At 41.5% G+C, this 18,443-nt stretch overlaps 1 protein-coding gene across 2 annotated transcripts in view; it reads right to left on the bottom strand.

Moving 5' to 3' along the window:
• masp1 (MBL associated serine protease 1) overlaps nucleotides 1-18,443 on the bottom strand; it is a 69,796-nt gene that overhangs the window by 3,982 nt on the left and 47,371 nt on the right. For both annotated transcript variants that reach the window (XM_031797879.1, XM_020452282.2), the window contains 2 exons: nucleotides 7,733-7,811; nucleotides 4,972-5,109 (listed from right to left, as the gene is read on the bottom strand). In XM_031797879.1, the coding sequence (XP_031653739.1) occupies nucleotides 4,972-5,109; nucleotides 7,733-7,811 (217 nt within the window). The remainder of the gene's footprint in view (nucleotides 1-4,971; nucleotides 5,110-7,732; nucleotides 7,812-18,443) is intronic.

Genomic DNA, 18,443 nt, shown 5'->3' with positions numbered 1-18,443 from the left:
TAAAAAAAAGTTTTTGTATTATATGTTTGCCATGTGTTATGCATTCTAACACGGAACCCAAACCGGCTGCGCACATGCTCCATCCTGCATAAATGTATTTTGTCCCCCCACACCAAACACGATCACGACACGCAGGTTAAAATATCAAAACAAACTCTGAACTAATTATATTATTATGGCAATTTAATTAATTAGCTTGCACTTGCTAGCTAATTTGTCCCATTTAGCTAGCTTGCTGTTGCTAGCTAATTTGTCCTGGGATATATAAACATTGAGTTGTTATTTTACCTGAAATGCACAAGGTCCTCTACTCCGCCAATTAATCCACACATAAAATGGTCAACGGTCATTTCTAGTCATCTCTCTTACTTCCAGGCTTTTTCTTTCCTTGACTTTATATTAGCAACTTTTATAAATTAGGTGCATTGACCTCGTTTGTCTTTCAGTCACCCACGTGGGTATAACCAATGAGTGGGTACCTGCTTCTATAAACCAATGAGAAGATGGGAGAGGCAGGACTTGCAGCGCGATCTGATTCAGAAATATAACTTATATTTTAGCCCTTGGCAACGCATACGCTTGTTGGCGCCTGCGAGCAGTGTGGGAGCAATAATTGAATAACATAGATTTCTAAATTTATTTTGCAACGCTCGCTCACACGACGCGAGCCGTGTGGTCAGCCTGTAAGTGGTTTCTCATGGTTTTTGTATGCAATGTTCGATTATGTCAATTCTACATTTCTTCAGTTCGTGTAAACTGTGAGCAAGAATACATAAAGTCAAAGCTGCTCGTTCCCTCAATTGCCATTTAGAAAATATCAACGTGACCTAAAAATAGCATATGATGATAATGATTTTCGTAATTTCTCAACAAATCAATGTAGCCTAATGGCAGGCAGGAATTGAGTTTCAAGTAGGCCTACAGATATTCCACAATTTGTATTTGTATTTATTAAGGATCCCCATTAGCTGCTACAGAGGCAGCAGCTACTCTTCTTGCGGTCCAGCAACATTAACACAGTTATATACAGTTTAAAATATTACATTTCATAACACTATACCCAATACATTAAGTGTGTTCCCTCAGGCCACTACGATCACATATTTACAATACAACATACATGTGTACGTGTGTAGAGTGCATGTCTTATCATGTGTGCCTGTGTGTGTGTATCTTCACAGTCCCATAAGGTGTATTTTTATCCGTTTTTTTATCTGATTCTACTGCTTGCATCAGTTATGTGATGTGGAATAGAGTTCCATGTAGCCATGGCTCTATGTAGTACTGAGAACCTCCCATAGTCTGTTCTGGACTTGGTGATTGTGAAGAGAACTTTGGTCGCATGTCCTGTGGGCTATGCATGGGTGTCTGTACTATGTGCTAGTAGTTTAAACCCCTTGGTTTAAACTATTCATTCAGCATGTCAACACTTCTTACAAAAACTGAAGTCAAGCTCTCCTCCACTTTGAGCAATGAGAGATTTACATGCATATTATGTGCATTTAAGGGCCAGCCATGCTGACCTGTTCTGAGCCAATTGTAATTTTCCGAGGTCCCTCTTTGTGCTACCTGACCACACAACTGAACTGTAGTCCAGGTGCGACAAAACTAGAGCCTCTAGGACCAGCCTTGTTGTTAGTGTTGTTAAAAGGGCAGAGCAGTGCTTTATATGAAAGTGTTAATTATTTGAAGTGAAGTTTTTAAACTTGTTTTAATTGTTAACTTAACTATTATTCATGATGAACTAGTGTCAATGTTGATTAATCCCAGGTCACAATCCTGCAATAAAGATCAGAAGGGAATCTGTCTCTAATTTGTCTGTTTCTGTGTTTTATTCTCAAATGAACACTACCTTTTTGTTCAGTTGTAAGCTCTCCAATTAGTTTTATTTGATTATCACTCTTTTTTTCAGAATATCAGCCATGTGAACCCATTAAGCAAATGATATTGGCATGCAACTGCAATTCAGCCATAGGCCTACAGCAGTGGTTACCAACACCAGTCCTTGAGTAACCCCAACAGCACACATTTTTGTTGTAACCCCGGACAAACATACCTGATTCAACTCATTGAGGGTCTGATGAGTAGTTGACAAGTTGAATCAGGTGTGCTTGTCTGGGGGTACAATAAAAATGTGTACTGTCAGGGATACTCATGGATCGGAGTTTGGAACAACTGGCCTACAGTATGAGGGCATTTGCCTTATGGCCATTTGCAATGCACCCATTGACATTGTGCATCTGAAGCAAAGAATAGTTTAACTCACACATTGTTTACATAGCTATATGTTCTCAATTAAATTATACCAGTAAACAATGCATATGAGGCTAATCACTATACTCGTTTTTGTATATGCATTGTGCTGACATGAAATTGTTTAGTGCAAATCCAACCCCTTGTAATCTAGGTAGTGAAATGTCTGGAATCAGATGATAGGCTGTTTAATTTAAAACATACACACAACTACTACTACCACCAAGTTCAATGACAGATACTTTTCCCCCATAAGGTCTCAGTGGAACTTGGAGTTGCCACTATGATAATGAATATGGTTTGCCTAATGTGTTTAAACTGTAAAGAAAGAATAGTTAGGCTATAAGAAATATATTTTATTCAATGGGGCAAGAAAAAGCAGAGATGACACACAAAATACTTTTCATTTCACCCATACAACAATATAGCGTATTATTGAAATAAAGTATGTTCACAAACTCATAAACAATAGTATTTTACATACATATATCCAAATTACATGTTATATAGTCATACAGTATAAGGGGAATGAGGACAAGGTGAAGGTACTTTGTACTCAAATGGCACAACAGAATCATTTAGATTGACCAAAGCATAGCATAATACAACCATCTTGTACCATCTTGTATTGTATTGAGGGATGTCTCCTTTCATATCTGGAAAAGGACAAAGTAGTAAACTGCTGCAGCATTGCTCAGCTTCACAGTGGGAATCAAGTCGATGGGTGTCTTGATAGAGGTCAGCTGGTGAACCTACAGTACCTAAACAAATGAAAAGCACACCTGATGTTTGAATATACTGTAAATTCATTAGGTAATCTATATCATCAGGGCTCTTGATTGTTTGGTTGTGTTTAATTCATTCAGGTGTTTTAGTGTTATATAAAGATTCAATCTATTGTTGGAACAACCAATAGTCAACAGAGCAGGTTGTCCTACCCCATTGAGGCCTTTTTCCTATGACTGTAATGTCCATACATTTCCCCTCTTATGAATAAAGTGCTCAACAAATTATCATTGGGTCAGTACCACTGGAGTCTTTCTAGACAATAATATCCTCTTCTAGGCTATTTGGATGTCATATTGTAGAATTTGTTTATCCCCTTTTCATGGTCATGGCTAGAAGGTTCCAGCTTTTGTCAAATTAACATCAAATTTGACTTTTTTAGCAGGTTAGTAGTAATTACACAGCAGGTTAAGATAATTAGTTTAAGGTTAGGAAAAGGTTAAGCTAAAATGCTAAAAAATATATACTTATAAGATTAATTTGACAAAAGCTGGATCCCTTCTAGCCATTACCCCTTCTCATAAGTCTAGATTGCATGGTTGCATCTAAGAAAAGGTTGTTTTATTGTTCTGTCATCAGAGTAGGCTTAGGCTACTGTCATCTTAAAAAAGATTCTGCTAATGTCTCCAGTCATATAAAGTGTAGTAGAATTTCATTAAATGTTTATCAAAGGCCACATTTTTCCTGTGCTAAGGAAATAAACCTGTAGGCCTATTCCACTACACACTCATTAATAGCCTAAATTATGACTATCCAATCTACTTAGGAATAGTAGGCTTACATTAGTCTGCAAATGCGAAGATAGATGCATACAATCCTTCGTTATAATACTGCATTTTTATGGTGAAAAAAAATTGCTTCCTGAAATACTTGAAACTCACTCGCCGCCTATGTAAGAGACATGGTAATAGCTAGGCTAAAAGCTATATAGCTAGCTAATGTTGGCTAACTTAGTCTTGTTCTTAACGCCTGTTTAGCATAACAGCCAAACAAAAAAAAAATATCAGACTTACCAGTGGGTTCAGGTCTTCACGAGCAAAAAGGTTTCTTTGCTTTTCTGACAGTTCTTGAGTCTCGTCTCGTTGGTGTTTCATGATTGCAGGTCATCTGTAAAAAAAAAAAATCCTGTTGTCTTTCCTGCTTTGTTAGAGCAGCTAAATACTGCACAGAAATTGACCGTGATAATGAATCAACTTATTTTAGGCACTGTTAACATGCAGCATGGGGTAGCCACTTGGCTGTAGTTGTCCATATAATTGATGTGGTGGGCTTCCAACATGGCCATCAGGATGTGTCATACATCAACTGGCAACCCTCTATGTTGACCTTTAGATTATTGGTTAGGCTACAGTGAAATGCATGAGCTTTCAGGCCTATAGGCCTAATATACGAATATTGAAGCGGCTCAGGTGTAGCCCAATCCAATGGTTTAATACTCGGTAGGTTTATTGATTGTACATACATATGAAAGTAATGTCAATATGTAGCCCAATCTAGCTATCATATAATTTGGTGCATTTTACAATTTGGTGCATCTCGGTTTTCATAAAAATAAAATTGAATCTTTGCTTCCCTTGTATACAACATTGCAAACTTTTTAGGCTATTTATATTTAACAATTACGTTTTCAGCGTTCACAGAGAGACAGAAACATCTTCATTCTATGTTACCGGAAATCTAACGACGCACTTTGCTGTTCTAAGAGTGCTCTGAGGCAGGCGTTATAGTACAAGCGTTTTCAAGTGCAACGTTAATAAAGACGATTTTGGGAAGCCGCTCGGAAATGTAAAGATTACCTTATGAAGGTTATATCGATGAATTTAGCCTTAAGATGCTTTTTGGAAACCGGGCCCTGGCTCTTATAGGAACCAGAGTTTTTCCTGGTCAGGTTGCATGGTCAAGAACACTTTGGGACCTAAGACGGGAACATACTGTTGATCTTGGGGTGAATCTGGTACATGGACTCCCTGCAGATGTACTGGATTATAGAACCGAACAGGGTGCTGTTGCCAGAGCTCTCGAAGATGACGTCACCCATGGCAACCTCAACAGGAGTCCCACAATCCACCACTGAGAGAGGAAGGAGAGGAAAAAGAGTATTAGCAAATACTATATGGTTTGAAGAAATGGATCGACAACTGGACAAGGGTTAAAGAGGAAACATGGGAGATGAGCAGCACAAACATGTCATTAGATCGGCAGATATAATTTATTCTCCATGTACTTGATAATATTAATGATTTTTTTATTGACTTCAGGGTTCTCCACAGGATTTTTAAAAACACAATCAGTCCCACCGCGACGACCGGACTTCTAACCCCAAATCTAACCCTTGTGTGTTAGAGCTAAATACTTCTGGTTTATACCATTGGATCTTTTCTTCTGCATCCGTTGGTACCAACCATTAGTCTGTGTGATTAAGGGGGGCTGAGCTAGAGTGGTGTTTGTGAGACAAGGAAAATGACGGATCCCGAAAATGACATACCCAAACTGCCTGTAGCTCAGGACCTGAAGCAAGGATATGCATATTCCTGAAACCATTTGATTGAAACACTTTTGTGGAAATGTGAAATTAATGTAGGAGAATATAACACATTAGATCTGGTAAAAAAAAATGTTTTTTTGTACTATCATCTTTGAAATACAAGAAAAAGGCCATAATGTATTATTCCAAACCAGGCACAATTTAGATTTTGCCCACTAGATGGCAGCAGTGTATGTGCAACGTTTTAGACTGATCCAATGAACCATTGCATTTATGTTCAAAAGTTTGTATCAAAACTGCCCAAATGTTCCTAATTGGTTAATTAATAACTTTTTATGTTCATAACTGTGCACTCTCCTCAAACAATAGCATGGTAACCTTTCACTATAATAGCTACTCTTTATTGGACAGTCAGTTAGATTAACAAGAATTTAAGCTTTCTGTCAATATCAGATATGTCTATGTCCTGGGAAATGTTCGTATTACTTACAACCTCATGCTAATCACATTAGCCTACGTTAGCTCAACCATCCCGCTGAGGAGACTCCGATCCTGTTTGAGTAAAAAAAAAACATCTGTAGAGTCTGAAATGGTTTGTGCTACAAACTATTAATGAAAAGCAGAGACTCTCACGAACATGCACATGTAACTTTTAACAAGAAACACCTGTTAATTGAAATGCATTCCAGGTGACTACCTCATGAAGCTGGTTGAGATAATGCCACCAGTGTGCAAAGCTATCATCAGGGGAAAGGGTGGCTACTTTGAAGAATCTCAAATATAAAATATATTTTGATTTGTTTAACACTTTTTGGATACTACATGATTCCATATGTGTAATTTCTACAATGTAAAAAAATGTAAAAATAAAGAAAAACACTTGAATGATTAGATGTGTCCAAACCTTTGACTTATACTGTAAATTCATTTTTATTAGGTTTTTGCTTTGACTGACCTATTTCAGTCAATAAAATTCATGAATGTAACTGTTTATGTAAAAACTTTGTGAGGCTAAATATAATGGCTGGAAATGCAGATAATTTAAAAGCGCAGAGATTTTTGCATTCTTGAACACCTGTAACTGCCATTTCCTTCTTTCAATTTTGACATAGTGGTGCAGCCAGTCCACAAGGTGACGCAGCGCCTTTCTTACATTCTTTGGGGAAAACCCAGACTATTACAGACTACTGAATGGATGGGAGTCTGATGATCACCAATAACATGACTGATAGAAGAGAGATGAGCCAATGGGAGAAAGCATATTGTAGTGGAACTGTACCTCTCGTCATGTGAGACGACGCTAAAGAATTCAGTCCATCATAGAGGTTGTGGATCCTCCATAGTGCTAAATATGGCATGCTTCTCTTTCTGCTCTGAGATTCTATTTTCTAGGCTGTGGTTATTCAATTGAATTTGTATTGGGCTCCCGAGTGGCGCACCAGTCTAAGGCACTGCATCTCAGTGCAAAAGGGATCACTATAGTCCATGGTTCAAATCCAGGCTGTATCACATCTGGCGGTGATTGGGAGTCCCATAGGGTGGTTCACAATTGGCCCAGCGTTGGTCAGGGTAGGCTGTCATGGTAAATAAGAATTTGTTCTTAACTGGCTTGCCTAGTTAACTAAATAAATTATTACAGTGAAATAAACACAAACACACTGAATAAGAAAGATTCCAGAGTTTATTGCAGTGTGTGATGTCACACTCCAGAGTCAACAGTACAGTGTGATGAGGGAGACAAGGGGAAAAGATTCCTTATGACTTCCTACAAATGCTTTTCTCTCCTTGCCAATGCCATAACCTTGTGATCTAGAGAGGCACTGAACTTGAAGACAACAAGTCTGTATAGGGACACTGGTTAGATGTCACTGCATGGCTTTAGTACAGTATCTGATTTCTTAGAATGCTGGGCAGAGATCGACGGCTCCTCCGAGATTCAATTTCTGGATGGCGGTGGATGAGAGGAGTAGGGAAAGAGGGAGAGAGAGAATATGGAGAGAGGGAAAGAGGAGACAGAGTACTGTACAATGCAAATATATACACAGAAGGCAGAATACAATGAAAGGACCAGGAAGTTCCTATGTGATATAGAGGCCTCATTAAACATTACATTAATGTGATACTCGGATTGAAATCCAATCTACACTGAACCAATTCTATGCCATACAACACACAAACACATGCAGGCGCACACACTTTATCACTTACTTTCACAAAGTGGGACAAAACTGTTCCATGAGCCATCTTTCTGACACTCGATCTGAAAGTGCTCCAGTTCCTCTCCATCCTTTCAGAAAGAGAGAGAGAGAGAGAAAAGAGAGAGAGAGGAAAAATACAATTGATCAACAAAATGTAGCATTTTTCAAACAGCTAAAACAGCTTTTTCCTGCATCACTATGCATAATTCTATGTAAAAAAAGTTGTATATATATATATACTTTTTTAAATTTTATTTCACCTTTATTTAACCAGGTAGGCTAGTTGAGAACAAGTTCTCATTTGTAACTGCGACCTGGCCAAGATAAAGCATAGCAGTGTGAGCAAACAACAAAGAGTTACACATGGAGTAAACAATTAACAAGTCAATAACACAGTAGAAAACAAAGGGGGAGTCTATATACAATGTGTGCAAAAGGCATGAGGAGGTAGGCAAATAATTACAATTTTGCAGATTAACACTGGAGTGATGAATGATCAGATGGTCATGTACAGGTAGAGATATTGGTGTGCAAAAGAGCAGAAAAGTAAATAAATAAAAACAGTATGGGGATGAGGTAGGTGAAAAAGGGTGGGCTATTTACCAATAGACTATGTACAGCTGCAGCGATCGGTTAGCTGCTCAGATAGCTGATGTTTGAAGTTGGTGATGGAGATAAAAGTCTCCAACTTCAGCGATTTTTGCAATTCGTTCCAGTCACAGGCAGCAGAGTACTGGAACGAAAGGCGGCCAAATGAGGTGTTGGCTTTAGGGATGATCAGTGAGATACACCTGCTGGAGCGCATGCTACGGATGGGTGTTGCCATCGTGACCAGTGAGCTGAGATAAGGCGGAGCTTTACCTAGCATGGACTTGTAGATGACCTGGGGCCAGTGGGTCTAGCGACGAATATGTAGCGAGGGCCAGCCGACTAGAGCATACAAGTCGCAGTGGTGGGTGGTATAAGGTGCTTTAGTGACAAAACGGATGGCACTGTGATAAACTGCATCCAGTTTGCTGAGTAGAGTGTTGGAAGCCATTTTGTAGATGACATCGCCGAAGTCGAGGATCGGTAGGATAGTCAGTTTTACTAGGGTAAGCTTGGCGGCGTGAGTGAAGGAGGCTTTGTTGCGGAATAGAAAGCCGACTCTTGATTTGATTTTCGATTGGAGATGTTTGATATGAGTCTGGAAGGAGAGTTTGCAGTCTAGCCAGACACCTAGGTACTTATAGACGTCCACATATTCTAGGTCGGAACCATCCAGGGTGGTGATGCTAGTCGGGCATGCGGGTGCAGGCAGCGACCGGTTGAAAAGCATGCATTTGGTTTTACTAGCGTTTAAGAGCAGTTGGAGGCCACGGAAGGAGTGTTGTATGGCATTGAATCTTGTTTGGAGGTTAGATAGCACAGTGTCCAAAGACGGGCCGAAAGTATATAGAATGGTGTCGTCTGCGTAGAGGTGGATCAGGGAATCGCCCGCAGCAAGAGCAACATCATTGATATACACAGAGAAAAGAGTCGGCCCGAGAATTGAACCCTGTGGCACCCCCATAGAGACTGCCAGAGGACCAGACAGCATGCCCTCCGATTTGACGCACTGAACTCTGTCTGCAAAGTAATTGGTGAACCAGGCAAGGCAGTCATCCGAAAAACCGAGGCTCCTGAGTCTGCCGATAAGAATATGGTGATTGACAGAGTCGAAAGCCTTGGCAAGGTCGATGAAGACGGCTGCACAGTACTGTCTTTTATCAATGGCGGTTATGATATCGTTGAGTACCTTGAGTGTGGCTGAGGTGCACCCATGACCGGCTCGGAAACCAGATTGCACAGCGGAGAAGGTACGGTGGGATTCGAGATGGTCAGTGACCTGTTTGTTGACTTGGCTTTCGAAGACCTTAGATAGGCAGGGCAGGATGGATATAGGTCTGTAACAGTTTGGGTCCAGGGTGTCTCCCCCTTTGAAGAGGGGGATGACTGCGGCAGCTTTCCAATCCTTGGGGATCTCAGACGATATGAAAGAGAGGTTGAACAGGCTGGTAATAGGGGTTGCGACAATGGTGGCAGATAGTTTCAGAAATAGAGGGTCCAGATTGTCAAGCCCAGCTGATTTGTACGGGTCCAGGTTTTGCAGCTCTTTCAGAACATCTGCTATCTGGATTTGGTTAAAGGAGAACCTGGAGAGGCTTGGGCGAGGAGCTGCGGGGGGGGCGGAGCTGTTGGCCGAGGTTGAAGTAGCCAGGCGGAAGGCATGGCCAGCCGTTGAGAAATGCTTATTGGTGACCGTGTTACCTAGCCTCAGTGCAGTGGGCAGCTGGGAGGAGGTGCTCTTGTTCTCCATGGACTTCACGGTGTCCCAGAACTTTTTGGAGTTGGAGCTACAGGATGCAAACTTCTGCCTGAAGAAGCTGGCCTTAGCTTTCCTGACTGACTGCGTGTATTGGTTCCGGACTTCCCTGAACAGTTGCATATCACGGGGACTATTCGATGCTATTGCAGTCCGCCACAGGATGTTTTTGTGCTGGTCGAGGGCAGTCAGGTCTGGGGTGAACCAAGGGCTGTATCTGTTCTTAGTTCTGCATTTTTGGAACGGAGCATGCTTATCTAAAATGGTGAGGAAGTTACTTTTAAAGAATGACCAGGCATCCTCAACTGACGGGATGAGGTCAATGTCCTTCCAGGATACCCGGGCCAGGTCGATTAGAAAGGCCTGCTCACAGAAGTGTTTTAGGGAGCGTTTGACAGTGATGAGGGGTGGTCGTTTGACTGCGGCTCCGTAGCGGATACAGGCAATGAGGCAGTGATCGCTGAGATCCTGGTTGAAGACAGCGGAGGTGTATTTGGAGGGCCAGTTGGTCAGGATGACGTCTATGAGGGTGCCCTTGTTTACAGAGTTAGGGTTGTACCTGGTTGGTTCCTTGATGATTTGTGTGAGATTGAGGGCATCTAGCTTAGATTGTAGGACTGGCGGGGTGTTAAGCATATCCCAGTTTAGGTCACCTAACAGAACAAACTCTGAAGCTAGATGGGGGGCGATCAATTCACAAATGGTGTCCAGGGCACAGCTGGGAGCTGAGGGGGGTCGGTAGCAGGCGGCAACCGTGAGAGACTTATTTCTGGAGAGAGTAATTTTCAAAATTAGTAGTTCGAACTGTTTGGGTATGGACCTGGAAAGTATGACATTACTTTGCAGGCTATCTCTGCAGTAAACTGCAACTCCTCCCCCTTTGGCAGTTCTATCTTGACGGAAGATGTTATAGTTATGGAATGGAAATCTCTGAATTTTTGGTGGCCTTCCTGAGCCAGGATTCAGACACAGCAAGGACATCAGGGTTAGCAGAGTGTGCTAAAGCAGTGAGTAAAACAAACTTAGGGAGGAGGCTTCTGATGTTGACATGCATGAAACCAAGGCTTTTTCGATCACAGAAGTCAACAAATGAGGGTGCCTGGGGACATGCAGGGCCTGGGTTTACCTCCACATCACCCGCGGAACAGAGAAGGAGTAGTATGAGGGTGCGGCTAAAGGCTATCAAAACTGGTCGCCTAGAGTGTTGGGGACAGAGAATAAGAGGAGCAGGTTTCTGGGCATGGTAGAATATATTCAGGGCATAATGCGCAGACAGGGGTATGGTGGGGTGCGGGTACAGCGGAGGTAAGCCCAGGCACTGGGTGATGATGAGAGAGGTTGTATCTCTGGACATGCTGGTAGTAATGGGTGGGGTCACCGCATGTGTGGGAGGTGGGACAAAAGGAGTTATCAGGGGCATGAAGAGTGGAACTAGGGGCTCCATTGTGAACTAAAACAATGATAACTAACCTGAACAACAGTATACAAGGCATATTGACATTTGAGAGAGACATACAGTAATCACAGGTGTTGAATTGGGAAAGCTAGCTAAAACAGTAGGTGAGACAACAGCTAATCAGCTAGCACAACAACAGCAGGTAAAATGGCGTAGACTAGGCAACGGGGCCAACAGATAAAACAAACAAGCAGAATGGAGTACCGTGATTAATGGACAGTCCAGCGTGCATCAGCTATGTAGCCAAGAGATCAGTGTCCAGGGGGCAGCGGTGGATGGGGCAGGGAAGCTGGACTGGCGAGTGTTATCCAGGTTAAAAAAAACTAACAATGACTAAATAGCTTGTTGCTAGTTAGCTGGTTAGATTCTGGAGGTTCTTGAGTGTGTTCTAAAAATAAAAAAAATAATAGCGATTCCGTTTCACATTGGGTGAGGCAGGTTTCCGGAAGGTATAAACAAATTAAAAGTCAAAAGAGGCGGTTAGCAGGCCTGTGCTAACAAGCTAACAGTTTGTAGGCCCGGGCTAGACAAGGTAGCAGTTAGCGGACCGGAGCTGGACAAGCTAGCAGTTAGCAGGCCGAATTAGCAAGCAGGGAGATAGTGAGGGCTAGAGAGTTAGCCTTTGGGGGACGTCGCGATGGGGTGAGTCTGTTTATTCCTCTTCATGCGATGACATCGATAGACCGGTCGTGGGCCCGGGTATTGTAGCTCAGGAGTATGCTACGGTGGTAGCACAGGTGCTACGGCCGGGCTAGCTTCAAGCTAAGTGGGTGGAAACGCTAGCCAGGAGTAATCCGGGGTTGCGGTTTAGCTAGATAGCTAGTTGCTGAAAAATCCAGCTGAAAGATGTTCCGTTTGCGGTGGGAATCCGGGGATGAATCCGGGGATGAAAAATAAATAGGTCCGTTATGCTCTGGTTAGAGTCGCGTTGTACGAACAGGCGAGAGCTTTCCGAACTACAGGTTAGCTGATGACCGGTTAGCTGAAGACCGCTAGCATACCCGCTGGTTAGCTGGCTAGCTTCAGTTGAGGTGTTCCGAAGTAAATATAAATACTTTAGGAAAAATAGCTACATTGGGTGAGTCGGGTTGCAGGAGAGTATTTGGAAGCTTAGGGTTTAGCAAAATGTTTTCAAAGAGATATGTGGAGAAAATATGTTAAAAAAAACTAAAAAGAAACGATAAATACAGGGACACGACAGGACAGGACGACTTACTGCTACGCCATCTAGAGGTCTGTAATTTTTATCATAGGTACACTTCAACAGTGAGAGACGGAATCTAAAACAAAAATGCAAATGAATTACTTAAAAATCATACAATGTGATTTTCTGGATTTTTGTTTTAGATTCCATCTCTCACAGTTGAAGTGTACCTATGATAAAAATTACAGACCTCTACATGCTTTAGTAGGAAAAGTAGGAAACCTGCAAAATCGGCAGTGTATCAAATACTTGTTCTCCCCACTGTATATATACTTACAGGTATTTTTTTCTGCATATCTAAGCATATCTCTTGAGCTGTCTGTGTCCTCCTGCTCATCAGTTATTTTTTAAAGAAACAAAATATGCATCTCTACTAAAATCTGGGTAAAATACTGAAAGGAATGTGAGTCTTATTCAGCACAAAAGTTATTGCTTGCTTTCTAAAGTCTACCAACCTTGTCAGCAGGCATGCCAGCTAAGATAGTTAGAGCTTGCTACTCTAACTTGATTGATAGCCTGAATTGCTTCTTGGTAGCTAGTTATGAGCTGGGAACCTGGGCTAGCTAAAGCCGACTAGCTAAAATTGCTAAGTGGCTAATAGTATTACATACTTTAAGTCAAATCTGAGGGGGCCCCTGTGCACACCTCTGGTCATGGGGTCGATTCCTACTGGAGCCACCCATATGAAAATGTATGCAAGCATGACTGTAAATCACTTTGATAAAAATGTGTGCTAAGTGGCATACATTGGCATACATACAGTTGGGTCCAAAATAATTATCACCCTTGATAAAGATGAGCAAAAAAGACTGTACAAAATAAATAATACAAATACTGAGCTATATTAAATGCTCAAAGACATTTTTTAAATTATTTTATACTAATACAATTGCTCAGAGAAGGAGACAAGTAATAGAAAAATACATAAAAAAGAAAGGGACCCATATTTTCAATACTACACCACCTTCCCCGTGTGAGGACAAGGGCACTGAGCCGTTTTCTAAAATGTTTTATGAGATTGGAGAACACATTGGGAGGGATCTTAGACAATTCCTCCATACAGAATACTTCCAGATCCTTGATATTCTTCGGCATGCGCTTATGGACTGTCCTCTTTAATTCAAACACCACGTTTTCAATGGGGTTGATGTACGGAGACAGCCCAAAGGCTGGCAGATAGCGATATTAAGTCATTTAATCTAAACCTCCAAAGGGAATGTGTGCCACCACTCAAGGTCCTAAACGATATCATAACCGCCATCGATAAAAGACAGTACTGTGCAGCCGTCTTCATCGACCTGGGCAAGGCATTCGACTCTGTCAATCACCGTATTCTTATCGGCAGACTCAACAGCCTTGGTTTCTCTAATGACTGCCTCGCCTGGTTCACCAACTACTTCTCAGATATAGTTCAGTGTGTCAAATCGGAGGGCCTGGACCTCTGGCAGTCTCTATATGGGAGCCACAGGGTTCAATTCTCGGGCCGACTCTTTTCTCTGTATATATCAATGATGTCGCTCTTGCTGCGGGTGACTCATTGATCCACCTCTATGCAGACGACGCCATTCTGTGTACATATGGCCCTTCTTTGGACACTGTTAACAAACCTCCAAACGAGCTTCAATGCCATACATCACTCCTTCCGTGGTCTCCAACTGCTCTTAAATGCTAGTAAAATGAAATGCATGCTCTTCAACCGATCGCTGCCCGAACCCGCCCGCCCGGCTAGAATCACTACTATGGACGGTTCTGACTCAGAATATGTGGACAACTTTAAATACCTAGGTGTCTGGCTAGACTGTAAACTCTCCTTCCAGACTCATATTAAGCATCTCCAATCCAAAATGAAATCTAGAATCGGCTTCCTATATTGCAACAAAGCCTCCTTCACTCATGCCAAACATAACCTCGTAAAACTGACTATCCTACCGATCCTTGACCTGTATGCTCTCGTTGGCTGATCCTCGCTACATATTCGTCGCCAAACCCACTGGCTCCAGGTTATCTATAAGTCTTTGCTAGGTAAAGCTCTGCCTTATCTCAGCTCACTGGTCACCATAGCAACACCCACCCGCGCTCCAGCGGGTATATTTCACTGGTCATCCCCGAAGTCAACACCCCATTTCGCCGCCTTTCCTTCCAGTTCTCTGCTGCCAATGACTGGAACGAATTGCAAAAATCGCTGAATTTGGAGACGTATATCTCCCTCACTAACTTTAAAGCATCAGCTGTTAGAGCAGCTTACCGATCGCTGCAGCTGTACACAGCCCATCTGTAAATAGCCCATCCAACCAACTACCTACCTCATCCCATATTTGTTTTTTTTCTGCTCTTTTGCACACAAGTATTTCTAGTTGCACATCTATCACTCCAGTGTTAATTGCTAAATTGTAATTACTTCGCCACTATGGCCAATTTATTGCCTATTTATTGCCTTACTTAATTTGCACACAGTGTATACAGATTTTTCTATTGTGTTATTGACTGTACGTTTGTTTATCCCATGTGTAACTCTGTGTTGTTGTTTTTGTCACACTGCTTTGCTTTATCTTGGCCAGGTCGCAGTTGTAAATGAGAACTTGTTCTCAACTGGCCAACCTAGTTAAATAAAGGTGAAATAAAAAATAAATAAATACACTCGTATCCATGGACTGGTTTGTAAATGAAACATTCTCCATTCAGACTGCAAAGGCTATAGTTTCCTCCTTAACCTGATTTAAAGGCAAGAAGGCCAGTGTGTTGTGTACCGTGTTTAGCCAATCAGGTTTTCCCCCTGGCTTGATAAAAGTTGTCCTTACTGAACAGTTTTTAATGACACGTATTGGATTTGTTGGCATGAACTCATTTACAGAACATTATTCATATTAGGAACATTTTCATATTCAATTAGGAACATTTGGGCAGTTTTGATACAAACATTTGAACATAAATGCAATGGTTCATTGGATCAGTCTATTATTGAATGAATCCTCACTATCAGTATCTGCAATTTGGCAGTATGCCCAGAACCTTGTTTTGAGAAAGGGATATCTCAGTTTCAAGGTCTCAGCTTAGAGAGAAGAAGCCTTGGGAGGTATTGGTCTGTCACACGCATGACCCTGTATTGGTCGGTCACATGAATGAAGCAAATGTTAATGATTAATTAACCTCTAGGGGGCACTATTTTCATTTTTTGAAAAATAACGTTCCCTAAGTAAACGGGCTATTTTGTCAGGACAAGATGCTAGAATATGCATATAATTGACAGCTTAGGATAGAAAACACTCTAAAGTTTCCAAAACTGTAAAAAATATTGTCTGTGAGTATAACAGAACAGATATTGCAGGCGAAAGCCTGAGAAAAATCCAATCAGGAAGTGACTCTTATTTAGAAACCTCTGCGTTCCTATGCATCCCTATTGAGCAGTGAATGAGTTATCAACCAGATTCCTTTTTCTATGGCTTCCCTAATGTGTCTAGTGTCACAATACATAGTTTCAGGCATTTATTTTGAAAAATGAGCCTGAACGTCAACATTGCGTCAGTGCGTCAGTGGACAAATGCGGCCATTGTTTCTCTCTTTCCTACTAAGGAAAAATAGATATTTGAAAAACACCTTGAGGATTGATTATAAACAACGTTTTTCCATGTTTCTGTCGATATTATGGAGCTAATTTGGAATATTTTTTGGCGTTGTCGTGACCGCAATTTCCGGTCGAATTCTCAGCCAAACGTGAAGAACTAACGGAGTTATTTCGGCTACAAAAATAATATTTTGGGAAAAAAGGAACATTTGCTATCTAACTGGGAGTCTTGTGAGTGAAAACATCCGAAGCGCATCAAAGGTAAACGATTTAATTTGATTGCTTTTCTGATTTTCGTGACCAGGTTGCCTGCTGCTAGCTAGGCATAATGCTATACTAGGCTATCGATAAACTTACACAATTGCTTGTCTTGCTTTGGCTGTAAAGCATATTTTCAAAATCTGAGATGACAGGGTGATTAACAAAAGGCTAAGCTGTGTTTCAATATATTTCACTTGTGATTTCATGAATATGAATATTTTCTAGTAATATTTATGTCCGTTGCGTTATGCTAATTAGTGTCAGTTGATGATTACGCTCCCGGATCCGGGATGGGTAGTTACAAGAGGCAAGTCAGTTAAGAACACATTCTTATTTACAATGACGGCCTACCCCTGGCCAATCCCAGACGACGCTGCGCCCATTGTGCGCCGCCCTATGGGACTCCCAATCACGGCTGGATGTGTGTCGTGGAAATTCAGTACTGAGAGAGACTTGGTCATTGGTCACAGTCTCGACTGTTGAGCTGAGCAGCCTAACTGAAATTTTAAAAACTGATATTATATAGGACCTAAAAATGTTTAGTTAGACTGGTTCCATTTCCCATAAACCACCTTGGTTATCTACACAGGATGATGTTTTACCCCCAACCCGGCTTAGTTTCCCAGATGCCAGGAAGATGAGACAATGAGGCATTATTCATAACTCTTCCAGGCTATCTCTATCTCGGGTCACACACACCACATCTTCCTGGTATTGGACGTATGCGTTTCTTGTCCCCACGCACAACAATGAGGAAGATCGTTCGGGAGGCAAAGAAAAGTCCAAGGGCCACTGTTGAGCTTTACAGAATTTGGTCGCATCTTCAGGTCACCAAGTCTCTAAATGTACAATTCGACACCCCCTCCATGCCAATAGGCTCTTTGTAAGGGTTGCCAGAAAGAAAGAAAAATACTTTATTGAGCGCAACCAACAAATGTAAACACCAGGAGTTTGCTGAATGCCATTGGCACTTCAATAGGAATCGGTCCTATGATCATGTCACGGCTGTTGGAAGGAGAGGACCAAGATGCAGCGTGGTGAATGTGCATTTTCTTTATTTTAATTAAAATGACGCCAAACAAAACACTAAACACTACAAAAATAAACCGTGAAGCTCAAAAGCAAAGTGCTCTAAACAGAGTCAACCTCCCACAAACACAGGTGGGAAAAAGGGTACCTAAGTATGGTTCCCAATCAGAGACAACGATAGATAGCTGTCCCTGATTGAGAACCATAGCCAGCCAACCACAAAGAAATAGAAAACATAGAACACAAAACATAGTATGCCCACCCCAACTCACGCCCTGACCAAACCAAAATAGAGACATAAAAAGGATCTCTAAGGCGTGACAGATCAGATGACATGAAATTACATTTATTTGGCGACGCATGCCAGTGGTGGGTTTGGTGTCAAAAGAAAGCTGCTATGCAGAAAATAACCTCATAACTCTACTGTAAAATATGGTGGTGCATATTTTATGTCATGGGGATATTTAGCTTCCACTGGTCCTAGGGCCATTGTTAAGGTAGATGGCATCAGGAACTTCACCAAGTACCAAGACATTTTAGCCAAATACCTGGTTACCTCTGCCAGGAGGCTGAAACTTGGCCCCAAGTGGATCTTCTTGTAAAACAATAGCCCCAACACACATCGAAATCCACAAAGAAATGGGTCATTGACCATAACGTCAAGATTTGAAAAGGCCACCTCAGTCTCTGGATTAGCCCAAATATTTGTTCAAATAAAACCTTTCATATATGTTGTGTCTTTGGTTATCCTTTCTCTGTAATTAATATTACCTGATAGAGCTAATCATGTAAATGTAATTAACTAGAAAGTTGGGGCACCACAAAATAATATTTATAGAGCTGTTATCTTCCGAATAAACTCTTA

This window comes from Oncorhynchus kisutch, linkage group LG19 (assembly GCF_002021735.2).
Source record: "Oncorhynchus kisutch isolate 150728-3 linkage group LG19, Okis_V2, whole genome shotgun sequence".
NCBI lineage: Eukaryota > Metazoa > Chordata > Actinopteri > Salmoniformes > Salmonidae > Oncorhynchus > Oncorhynchus kisutch.
Note: the sequence above shows the minus strand (reverse complement) of the source record. Positions and strands in the feature narration are given on the sequence as shown.